At 40.6% G+C, this 12,980-nt stretch overlaps 2 protein-coding genes across 5 annotated transcripts in view; one reads left to right on the top strand and one right to left on the bottom strand.

The window, feature by feature from the left end:
- CMSS1 (cms1 ribosomal small subunit homolog) overlaps nucleotides 1-12,980 on the bottom strand; it is a 243,329-nt gene that overhangs the window by 151,013 nt on the left and 79,336 nt on the right. The window contains exon 1 of one of the 3 annotated variants that reach the window (XM_063350351.1): nucleotides 8,144-8,241. The exons of the other annotated variants lie outside the window; for them this stretch is intronic. The gene's annotated coding sequence lies outside the window, so the exon portion shown is untranslated. Of the gene's footprint in view, nucleotides 1-8,143; nucleotides 8,242-12,980 lie in introns of those variants that run through there. 3 annotated transcript variants of the gene reach the window in all.
- FILIP1L (filamin A interacting protein 1 like) overlaps nucleotides 1-12,980 on the top strand; it is a 210,317-nt gene that overhangs the window by 119,876 nt on the left and 77,461 nt on the right. For both annotated transcript variants that reach the window (XM_063350299.1, XM_063350289.1), the window contains exons 4-5: nucleotides 4,662-4,945; nucleotides 8,159-8,332. In XM_063350299.1, the coding sequence (XP_063206369.1) occupies nucleotides 4,679-4,945; nucleotides 8,159-8,332 (441 nt within the window). In that variant the 5' untranslated portion in view covers nucleotides 4,662-4,678. The remainder of the gene's footprint in view (nucleotides 1-4,661; nucleotides 4,946-8,158; nucleotides 8,333-12,980) is intronic.

The following is a 12,980-nucleotide window of genomic DNA, read 5'->3' as shown; positions in this document are numbered from 1 at the left end:
ATGGATTTTTGGAAGAAACGGCAAGTTGTTAACTGTTCAGGATCCTTACCCTGGGATTAAGGGAAGATTTGGTCCTGTGAAGGATTTTGTTAGCTCATAAGTCAATCACTGACTAAAGAGAAAACACTAAAGGGAAAAATAGATGGGAGAAAAAAAATGGATGTCTCTAAAACCCAATGGTGTCTGTGGTGAAGTCACCTCTGAAGGATATTTCAGTCTCTCCCAGAAAAGTGCGGGGATTTCTGAACCACCTGCTTGTTCACTGCTGCCAAAGAGACAAATGCAGTTTCATCTCCTTCAGAAAATGATTGAGAAGGTGGAGACCGAGTTAACATCATAGAAACATTCGGTCATTTATTCATCCGGCTCTTCAGGAAAGTATATTTTGATCCCTCAGATTACTTGCTCATCACCAAGGAGAGGAAAATTTCTCCTTTATAAGCAGAAGGACAGCATACATGTTCAGAGATAAGAAGGCTCTTTAAAAAACAGAACAGAAAACAAACTATAAAAAGAATGAGAACACAAACACTGAGAATAGATTCAAACTTTGCTGAGTATGTTACTTGCAATAATTTGATTTACAAGATTGTTCCAATGTAACCTAACCTCCATTTTGAATCTGTAGCCAGTCTACCAAGCTGCACTGAACCTGATGAGCCTGGGAACCATCACCTTGCCACTTCAAACAAGATACCACTGCAAAATCTGTAGTAAAACAGACACGTTATAACGTGAAGGAAAGCACAATAGTGCAGAACACAGGCCTTGTGCTCCTCAATTAGCGCACTTACAGTAAATTAATCTTTGTTAACTACCCACTGCATGGTGGTCTGTGATTTCAGGAGATGTGACTTCATGATCTGGATGATCCCTTTCAATCTTCTTCTATTTTTGATGCAAGCAGATATTGCCTAGATGGTACATAAAGCATCACAAGAGAATGCTGCAAGCATCCTTGTTTCTTCCATTCATGTAGCTACAATCCGTACTGTATAGTAAGTGATCCAAACCAGATGAAAGATTACAAGCGCAAGGCACATAACACCCAACTAAATCTTCTCACCTACTTTCTTCTTTCTTAGCAGTTGTTGTTGTTTACTCTTTACTAAGGTACTTCATATTGTCATCCTTCTTGGTGGTACAGAGAAACACAGCTTAAATTAGCTTCTATACAGAAGTCTGCCATAAGATGCAAGAGTCAGTCCTCCAGAAGAAACCAGAGACTGTTTGTGAACTACGATGCCTGTTACAAGAAGGAACACTTCACTTCTTCCTTACCTCCTTTTTGCAAGACAGCTTTCTTGTACACAGACCCCATCAATATATAATTTAAAGTGAAAACCAGCTGAGACACACATATACAAAATGGCAGATTTTCTACTCATTAGTCTGATCTTGAGAGCCTGAGCTCAGGAGGGATGAGACACTTTTCTGGGTGCCTTGAGACAACTGATATCCACAAATTTTATGAGCCTATTAACGTTTTTACCTTGGCGGGGGCGGGGGGGAGAAAAAAGAAGTTGCTCTTCATCAACCTTCAAGAACATGGAAAGAGTTGTTCAAAGTAGAAAATAATCCAACACACCAAAACACACACCTGGAAAATTTCAAATGACACTGCGTCTAACTTGAATGTTACACTAGCGCCACTGAAGGGCTTAATAACATAGCAGAAAACCAGCATCCTCCGTACCAGGGCATGACACAGAAGCTGATAGTCTGCCCAAAATGTCAGGTGCACTTTGAGGGTTAGTCCCTTAGATGGTGCCACATCCAGAGGGTCTGACAATTTGAAGGTGGTGAGGAGTTTTGAGGTAGGTGGATAGGGTGTTTATTTTCATACATTTCTGAGGTCCCACTTTGCTCGCTGCACCAACAGCTACGCTGTCTGCGGTAATCTGAAGCTTTGAATGGCCCTTCTGTTACTCATACCTACATCCTTTGACGACCCCATTAGCACTTACATCCTTACATAAACGGACAACACTACAAATAAGAAGAATGTGAGCCAATGCACAGGTAATAAGGCGTCAGAGAAAGAATACATTAATAAGGCAGCCGACTAATACCAGAGTGCTTGTGCCTCTCTTGTCAGCTACATTCAAGTACCAATAAAAAAGTGCTTGAAGCATACATTTAGTATGCCACTTTGATCTCTAATCATTCATGTTAATTGCTAAATCTGATAAATATTTGCATTAGCAGATTCAGTAGTAGGCACTGGCATTCAGGAATGCCAGAACAGAATGCAAGTGTACACAACAACTCTGCCCAACAACAAAAGAAGAAAAACCCATTCCAGGACACCGCAAAGGCGCCATCTCCATAGGAGGGTAACCTATTTGGAAGCTCCGCTGGCCTCCTCATGGACCAAGTGCCTTTTGTCAGTGCAATAAGGACTGATCTACCTGATTAAGAAGCAGGTGTGACAAGCTTAAAAGGGAGTCACAGCTAGCCCTCCGCAGCTGTGAAAACTGTGTGTGGCATGTGGCCTTGAAGCCAACAGCATGTGTACAGCGTACGAGAAAACATGGGGGAGGGCGTCCTTCTTGGCAGGATCGCTGAGACTACTGTCCTTTCAGGATCCTATTTCCAAATGCAACCAATTCAAAAAGCTTGAAAAGGTATGAACTTCTTCCTTATGCACCAGTTCCTCTTCCCTCCCGCAGGGAATGCCATATTGACACTTGTTGTCAGCAAGTTTGACAGCAGCTTGATGTCCCATCAGGACTGCTGCTGCACCTGGCACACATGGGGGGGAAAAATGCAAGGATTTCGTGGACTATTTATGCATTTCATACTGTCCTGTGCTTGCTGCATCAAAGTGCACAGACAAACTCAGAGTGCATTCGGGTTACCTGATTTAACTCTTAACTCCTGCATTCAATTTTATAAACACTAGCCTTTATCTGTACGCAAAAGCGAAGCAGGCATTCAGCATTTTACGCTCAAGGGAAACCAATGGTCTTCTTCCAAAGTAGTAATAGTCAATAAGCAAGATGCAAAAAAGTGAGTAAGTCTAATGAGCAGACCACAGCGAACAAAGAGGAACTACATTCAACTGAAGGACAGGATGAGCACCAACTTAAACTAATCATCATTAGTTAACATCACTCTTGCACCACTGCATCATCAGAACACCTCTGTTTCCAACGTGCACTGGAACAAGCTCCCATGCTAACCTGACGCTGTTGATGCACGGCTTCACAAAGCAGATTCCAGTGCACACTGCCACACAAATCTGACACACCTTGGTTTTTGGAGACCTAGAGAAACAAGTTTTTCTTATGAGTGCCTTAAATTAGACTAGAAGAGACTTCAGCATTATAGAAAACGTCACTTGCTTTTCTTGTAATGTTTTTGGTAAATTCTCACCAGTCTCAGCCATCACCCATTACAAACCAAAGGCTTCTTCCACCTCTTCTGTTCTTGCAGAAAAACAAAAGGAAGTATTCGTAATGGTTAGTGGAAAATTACCATTACCTAATTACTCCTTAACTAACGCTAGTTAAGGAGTGCAGTCACAGAGTTTAAGATTTAGAGTCAGAACCTGGTGAAAGGGTCCCACAGATTTGTGAAACCAAATCATCTCCTGCCAACCATAGGCCGTAACAATGTTCTGGACCTTTCATGAACTAACTTTGCTGTTTAATAAGAAAAATTGTGCCTTATTTGTACATGGAACATGTTTAATTTCACTTTTGAATCACGAGATCAGACTTTTGTCTGCTAGACGGTATGCATGACCACAGTTTTCCTGTCGAGGTGGACATCCATTCATACCTTAATCTGAGTGGCGATAAGCAAAACAGAGTTCCTGAGGTTAATCAATATTTATACAGTGTTAGTCATTTATCTGCAAAGGCGTTACAGTATGTTTACTTAACAGAGGCACTTCAAAGGGGCCTAGTTAGGACAGGTCTCCCTTTGGCCAGGTAGTAACACCTCTGGAGTGCTAGAGTCTAGCACTAAATAAGAAGGAAGGTTTCATAGTACATGGTTATTGGAGGGGGACATCACTATCAGCAAGGTAGTTTGGTTTTGGGTGTGGTGGTGGTGGGGAAGGAGCGTTTACGATGAGGCTCACCCTTTGCAGTGTGGATATGCTAACCCCTGTATTTTGCCAAACGTGGGGAATGCAACTGCGTAACTTGTAGTAGTGGAGGACTGGTTTTGTGCTCACCCTTGGAAAGACAAAGAAAAAACAAATCACAGCTATACAGTAAGGTCTGGGACATTACAAAATTGGAACAGGAAGATCCTCCTAGTGAAAACCTTCTAAACCTAAACTTGCCTTATCATCGGAGGCCTGTCTACTTGAAAGGTGAGGTAGTTGCTGTCTCTCAAATGGGAAGCGTGGTCTGCAGTGATGTGTACAGCACTGCTGCTAAAGTTGCTGCCTTTGCAAACATTGAGGAGGGAATTGTTACAAATACGTAAGACCAGTTAAAGCTCACCTCCCTACAGACATCCTGTAAGGATGGCTGCCCGGTCCTGTTGGCTTACGTGAGGTTGTCAGCTTTTGTCAAATGACAAACAGCCTTGTGCGGGAGGGAAAACCACCAGTCTGGAGGGAATAATACCCACCATAAAGTATGGTAAGAGTTTTATAGTCTCTGCTAGTTAAAACAATTACTTTTTTCCCCGCCTTCCTTCAGCTTCAGAGATATAAGCCATGCGTTCCAGAAGTAACAGCACAGAAAGCCCAACCAGACCAAAGCTGAGCCAGCAAAGGCTGAAAGACCACCATAAAGAAGAGGTTGGTTACACTGGGAAAGGAAACGTGCAAAGAAGGCAGAAGGAGGAAGATGTAGCCCAAGCCAGTACCATCCTAAGAAGCCCTAAGGCAGAGAAAAAACAAAGAAGTTCCTTCAAGAAAAGAGAGGATCTCTCTCGCGATGACTTGCTATTTCTTCTTAGTGTCCTTGAGGGTGAATTACAGGTGATTTATTATCTTCTTTTATATCTCAGATTAAAACACGCTTCTCCACATGTCCCCCGCCCCCGCAATTTACTGCAAAAACATGCTGCTTTCATGTTAAGTAAACACCCTACCTAATTTTGGTTATTATAGCTATTAGCCAGAAAAGGTGATCTTTACACCATACCTAAATGCAATTAAGATTTACTCACAATGTACCTGTATCACACTAAAAACACTCATAGTCCACTGTAAAGGATCACGTAACTCAAAACAGACGACTCACAAAACTTCCCTATTTTGCTGCCCCATTCCAAGTACATTGAATACAAAGTATTTGTCATTGTAAAACCTATATGGAAAACATTAGAAACCTTTAAGATTTGCTACTTAACTATTTCTTATCTCCCTTCTCCTATGAAGTTATGAGCATTACTCCTGAGGAATCAGTATGTGCCAGATCACAAGAAGTAACTCGCTCAACAGCATTCTAACATCTTTTGCTAGAAAAAATCAAAATAGCCATTTCACTTCCCATAATACGAAGCATAAGTGTTGCATGCCACTTAGCCCACAAGATGCTGGATTTGAAGAGCGAGCATTTTTCTATTTGGAAAACAAGCCAGCTGCCAAGCGGTAAATGATGCTAACCTGGTCAAATGTAATTTCAGGAAGTGGGAACCAGATTTCCAGTGAGCAGGGAGAATATTTCTGTGGCAGGCTGATTGCACAGAAGTAGTGAAGGCCACTTAAAACTGCTCACAGGCAGAGGGAAGAGCAAACTGGCCAAAGTGGCATAAATGGGTGTATCACAGGGTTTCAGAGTTTATTAACTAGACAATACCTGGGTAGTTCCATTCTTAACATATGCCTATATATTTACATAATAATACATACATGCTTAACAGAACACACACACATGCAATATGAATATCTGATAGATGTACCAATCTCTGAGGGCAGATCCAATGCAAACTTCTACAGAACATTTAATTATGCAAACAGAATGATTTCTGTTTCTGAAACACTTCTCTCCTGCTCACTTGCCCTTTCTTAATTTAGATTGAAATTCAGATGTCACACACTCCTCAAAAAGTTCTCTCTTCCTCTCAAAAAAGAGATGTGTGTATATATACTTAAATACATACATTTATATTGCACACACACTTCATTATGTTTGTGTAATATAAATATACATAAATACACACACACTTCAATTCTTAAGATTTAAAACTGGAACAGAGTGAAATAAAACTCGAAAACAATGAGCCGGACATGAACACTTTAAATCACGTCCGACATTCCAAAGGAAACATTATGAATGAAAAAAGTGAGAAGTCATATTTTATTCCTAATTTTCCACCTCCTGTAATGCCAAGTCAAATCTCTGAAGATCTGCTGTCAGTCCAACCATAATTAAGTTTCAAAGTTAAATGCCATTACTCTCCGATTCCAGAACACTTAAAATGCACAAAGATCACTCTTGTATGTTTCTTCCACAAAGATAAGGATTAGAAATAGATTATATTTTTTTAAACACCGTCACAAATAGAGATACAGAAGTGCTCCAGCCAAGAGCAGTCAGACTGAAAGTGTTACCCTCCCCGGATATATATTCCTCCTTCCAATTTCTTCCCTTCCTTTTCTACTATTCTAGGATTAGCATGTATGTTGTTTTGTTTTTAATTGAGATCACTGCAGACAATGGATGTTTGAGACAGTTCATTTAGTTACTTCACCATAAGGGAGGCAGGGGGCAACCTCCACCACCAGAGGATGCAGGGGGGTGAAAGAAAAAAAAGAAAAGAAAAAGAAAAAAAAAAAGAATGAAAGAAAGAGATGGACGCAGCCATCTCTTAGGTGGTGACCTAAACCAGTCTCCCTCCCCCAGTGGAAACATTCACATAATCATATATTCTCATGGAAGAACATTATCATCAGAAGTGGGACTTTGAGACAATTAGCACAATATTCGCAGCAGGTGTTCTGTCCCTTCCAACTTAAAGTCTAGGAGCTAGTAACTTCATAGCAAAGAAGCGTTCTTGGTGGTTTGGTTTGTGTTTTAAAGAGCAAAGAGAATCTATACATCACTTAAAATATTGCAGATACATACAGCATGCTTCTCCAGCATGGAGCATGGACTTAGAGAGCGGTGCTGTACGATAGGAAGAAGGTACGTGACCTGCCAGCTTGTGCAAGAATTTCCGAAATACATACATAGAAGAACATATTATAAACATACCAGAGAACATATTGTATCTACTTTGTGGTAACAGGATGTCATCAGATATTTTATGAGATTAAGGAAACAAATACAGTGACATTAAAAAAGGAAAAGTATAATGAACATTTTTAGGCTATATTTTTTGAAGCGACATGACTTTTGGAAACTAGATAACACCACCTTCTTGTAATCATGATCTTTTAAAATGCTTTTTTTAAGCATGCACTCACAAATTGAGAATAACCTTACAGCAGTTACTTCCAAAAGACTTGATGCTGCAACGTTGCTTGTTTCCTGAGGGCAAGTACATGAATGTGTGCACATCTACATGTCTACAAATACATACAGGCATGGTCTCACACATCCATGTACGCGTACATATACATGCACACAGGACCCCACTGCCAGCTTTGAAGGAAATTAATCTTGTTTTAAAGAACTGCCATTATTGCATGGCTTTGGAATGCATGTTGCGAAGGGTCACATCCCCTGCACCGCACACCTCGCTACATTCGCTGCTCAAACGAGCTCAGTGTAAGAACAGAAGCAGACAACCCCAGGTGGGTTTAAACTACAGAAGACACCTTTGCACCCAGAATATACAGAATGTGCAACACCCACAGGCTTCAAGAACCATTCTAACATCTTTCACTAGCAGTTTAAAATCAGCTTCTAATATCACTAGTCACGCTTTGCCCTGAAATTTTGCGTTGTGAATGCTACACGCTGGCCGAGAAACAGCAATACGATCTAATCACTAACAAAGTACTTCATCATTGATAACGGTTCTGAAGATGTTGGAGTTTATGCAGAACTAATAAAACACAAAGACCTATACTTCCCCTCATGCTTTTTAACTGTTTTCATGTTACTGACTATTTTGTGACACTTTACATACACAGGATTCTTTAAAAAGTTATTTAGTTTTTTCAAAATCAAAACTGGAAAGCTAACCTGTAAATACACATATACAGTTTAACAAAATAAAACCTTACTTTGTGTCTCTGCAGGCTCAAGATGAAGTTATAGGAGTACTGAAAGCTGAAAAAATTGACTTGGCTTTGCTTGAAGCACGATACGGCTTTGTTACTCCCAAGAAGGTGCTAGAGGCCCTCCAGCGAGATGCTATTCAAACAAAGTCTGAGCAATGGCAAGAAGATATCTATGAAAAGCCTATGGGAGAGGTATGAACTTATAATTGATATTTAACCATAGTTCCCACCAAAATCAACAGAAAATCTCCCACTGACTTCAGGGAAAGAAAGCAAATGAGTTCTAAGTCTAGAATCCAACAAAAATGTAAGTGACAGCAGAACAAAGTCCAGGGTCCAGTGGGTGCCTAATAAAAACAGGTATCTAACGATCCTCATTTATACTGCACACTGGGAGCTTTAAACACGGACAGACATGATTTTGTCTAACTCAAATTCTGATAATCAGCCTTCTATTTTTGACGCTGTCTTCTTTTTTTTCCCCTTTCTGTTATCCAAATTCACAACCCTTACAAACAGATGCCTCCCCATTCGTCTCATTGAGGCCATCTTACCAATGGCTGGCAAGGGCCTATTCAGTAGTAATGGCACAGTTGTCTGCCTTTACATATCCCAGCTCCCACTAATTCTGGGGGAGCCACAGGTATACCTGCTCGGTCTGAGTAGTTACTGTAATGAGCTGCCATCAGAAACTTCATCCAGGCAGGTATCTAATATTCTCACATTATACTTAAGTAACCGTTAGTTTAACTACACTACAGCAGCAGCCATACTTTCTGAACAAAATTTATCTGAATTGCATCTCGGCCCTGCAATGCAAATCACTGGATATAAAAATTCCCTTCATATCAGAATATGTTTTTTTCCAAAGTAAATGTCTCCTCTTAAACTTAGATAAACATTTTTAATATACTGCTCAGTACAGATAATCATCATAAAAATTAAAGCAGAAATTATGAATAAAATTCTTCTACCAAGTGTTTTCCAAGCTTTCCAAACAGAAATGTACCTAAGGATACAGAGTTCATGTCAGAGAAAATTATGTCAGGCAAAAGGTCAACACTCATTTCAGAGGCTCAGAGGTTAAAATCTCTGACTACAATCTGAAACAGATAAAGTTCAACTGTGGAGGTTAATTTACTTTAGAACATTGTGGCATTATGTCACAGAAACTTTGAGCACAAATGGAAATGATCTGAAGAGAATTCCAAAAAAGTTTGAAAACATAAGTCCAGTCTGTTACTTTACATAAGTTTATACACGCTTTTTCCTTCTCACACTTAATGGCAGAGAAAGGATTTCTAACACCACTGGATCTGGCAATTCCAAAAGGCAAAGGTAAACATCCTGAGAGCAACTGAAAGGCCAGAAGGACGCCCGGACACTTCGTATATCTTGGTAAACCAAAGGATGCCGTAATTGGCAGGCATTACACAATATCAGTTTCAAAATCCCCCCCCCCCCCAGATTAAGTCAGAGTTCCATTTAGTTTTTGTTTGGATTTTTTAAACATTTATAAAAACCAAGGGAGAGGTGGAACCAGCCACAAAGTATGGGAACTGGCCATTTAAATTCCCCCTTTGCCACCATGACAATGTGGCAATGACAACGACAACCTTTGCCTAGAAATTCTCTGCTGATCCAGTTTCTCTAGATTCACGTGTCTCCCACCCTTGACAATTTAGCCCTGTAGCCCTGAACACAGGATCTTCCCAAAACTCAACTGAAAAATACAGTGAATTTCAGGACGCATCTGTAGGATTACCGGTCCTATAACGTCCTCTCACAACTCACTGTTCTATTCTAAATTTTATTAAGTTTCTTGGAGAATTTGGTTAAGAACGTAGTGGGAAAATCTGGTGACCAGACAGCTTCACTTACTAGGGACAGGATTCATAGGTGAAGAAATGCAGCAAAATACAAAACAGTAGTAATACATCTTCCTTTGCAAAACCTATGAGGAGTGTGACAGACCAAAACCATGTCTGTCTTGGCTACGAGGAGATTTTTTTTATTATTATTATTATTATTTTTGAAAGCAGAGGGGTTTTTCAGCCAAATTTGCTCTACAGATATTTCTTTCTGCAACCTAACAAATGCCAGATAAGCTTACTCTTATTCCTCACACTTGAGGATACAATAAATTGTTTTATGTTTAAAGGGGCCTTAAAGAAAAGAAAATTGACTTTATTTTGGTTTTGCTTCTGTTTGACACAAAGGCCTGAAAAGGTTTTCCATCTTTTCACGGTTTATTAATTTAGATCAAGTCAGTCATTGATGAAAAAAATCTGGCTTCAGATCAATTGCCACTTCTCTTGAATATAAAAAGAATGGTATTCAACATGCTAGTAAATGCAGAGTAATAGCATAAGAACAATTTTCCCAAATTCAAAAATAAACAAATTTTTTTAAAAGAATCAAAAAGCCATCAGAGAAGGTGATGTAGAAATAGAGAGATAGAGAGGAAGATCCTGGATAATCTATGGTATCTTTTTCTCATGTTTCAAATCTTTACAGAATTAGAAAGGCAATTCTGGTTTCTAACTCTCCCGAGCTTCCAATAACACAGTCAAAGAAAAAAAATCTGGTCCCTCACTGTTTGAAATGTGATGAACAATACCTTCTACCACTTTGAAAGCTCCTCTAAAAGCACTGAAACTAGAGGAAAGCCTATATTCTGCATCCATCAAGAATACTTCAAAATTGAATCCATTTTTAAAATCCTAGTGCAAATCAACTCAGGGAAAGATACATCCTCACCAGCCTTTGTTCTGATTGCATCTTCACAACGTCTTACAAGGGTTGGTCAGCTGTAGGGCACCAACAAGTTAGTCATAGGAAGAGACAGAAACAATTAACGTTGACAACATGGCACGCAGGAAAACAGACCAACATAGCCGCATGGAAATTTGGCTCAGCTCGGTTTGAAAAAGACAGGAGAGGAACTGCTCCCATAGTCTCCAATAATCCTAAACTCAAGATCCTACACTAATAAACAGTGATCATGAGGATATTATTAACAGGAATAATATTGCACTGAACTTCGGGTAAAGAAATGTAACGAACCTGGATTTTATTCTGGCACAGCGCCAAACACAAAACAGTCTAAAAAGAGAAAGATTAAAAGTTCGGTTCCAAAGTTCGGTAATGGATATGAGACACACCACCCTAATTTGACTTCAAACATGAGCTGGTGGCAAAATGTATGTAAATGATTAAATTCCTGGGAATTTTTAGCTTGCTGAACTATTCACAGTTACGTAAGACCATGCCTCTTATTTTCCATTGTATTGTACAGTATGTTCAAGTACTAATTCAAACAAAAAGCCCATACGGTTAGCAAGAACAAAACAACAAATCACTTAATTAAGATTTTATCACTTTAATTTTCAACAGAAGACATTCATACTGCTGCTTATTAGTCCTCTGTGGTTTGTAGCCAAGAACTGTATATGCTGAGCAAACGTGTGTGCGTCGATATAAATGGATATTTCTCCATGCGCAGATTTAGCATTTGGACAGAGTAATTCGAGGAACCAGGGGCTGCTGGAGACCGCTCCTGTGAGAGGATCTCACACTAACAGGGGTTCACACGACTTCTCTCTCTTCTCTGTTGGGTACGTGGGAGTCAGCCACCAGATCTCACAGGGAAAACACAGGAGTCACATTTGCTCCCCAGGGACGTGCCCTTATCTCGCAGAGGGACACAACGGAGCTTCCAAACAAAACACACAGTAGTGCAGCAACCAGACTCTGCTCTGCCGGGTCCTGCAGGGAGGGAGAGGCATGCTGCACAGTAACACACACACAAGTGTCACAAGGCCAGTGCCCGTACCCATTAAGCAGCTTACATGCAGATCTCAAGTGCCTGCAGTAATTGCGATGTAGGATCTGCTGCCTCTCCAGTGCTCTTCCCTATCACCCACCTGTACCAGGAGACAGGCCCAGCACCTCTTCCCTTCTCTCCCAAGTGGAATCCCAAGCTTTCGCTCTCTACCTTGTTTCCCAGCCACAACAGTCGCATGCCAGCTGCAAATGCTCACGGTAGAACTGATTTGACAGCATTCTTGAAAAGAAAACCCAAATGCATAATCTAAAATGAGCAACAGGAGAAAACTGCAACACGAAAACAGCTCTGAGGCAGCAGCTTAGTTACTTGTCTCTCTTACTCTTTCACATTAAGCAGGTTTCCCCAGGACACTACTGTTCTTTTACCCACTTTCAAATTCCTCATTCCCCCTCCCTGCCTTGAGCACACACCTCTCCCATTCTGAATACCAGTTTGTAATCCAAACTGCTAATCTCAACACTGACAAAAGCACAACTGTGAAGCAAAAGGCATTGGCATTGCTCACTCAGAACTGCAAAACAAAAATCTGGAGTGACTACCTTTCTTCTTGCATACCTGCTGCTTGGATTACCACCTGAATTATACTCTCACAGCCATTCAACAAATACTCTAGAGCAAACAAAATATACTGAACCCATAAAACACTGCTGGCAGGTCCCTCACCCTTCACACCCAACAGTGCAGAAGCAGGACTATTTTCTTAGAATCATAGAACGGTTAGAGTTGGAATAGACCTTAAAGATCATCGAGTTCCAACCCCACTGCCCTGGGCAGGGACACCTCCCACTAGACCAGGCTGCTCAAAGCCCCGTCCAGCCTGGTCTCGAACAACTCCAGGGAAGGGGCATCCACAACATCTCTGGGCAACCTGTTCCAGTGCCTCACCATCCTTCACAGTAAAGAATTTCTTCCTGATAACTAATCTAAGCCTACCCTCTTTCAGTTTAAAACTGTTACCCCTCATCCTATCACTGCACTCCTTGATAAAGT

Source organism: Chroicocephalus ridibundus, chromosome 1, assembly GCF_963924245.1.
Source record: "Chroicocephalus ridibundus chromosome 1, bChrRid1.1, whole genome shotgun sequence".
NCBI lineage: Eukaryota > Metazoa > Chordata > Aves > Charadriiformes > Laridae > Chroicocephalus > Chroicocephalus ridibundus.
This window is presented reverse-complemented; position numbering and strand designations above follow the sequence as displayed.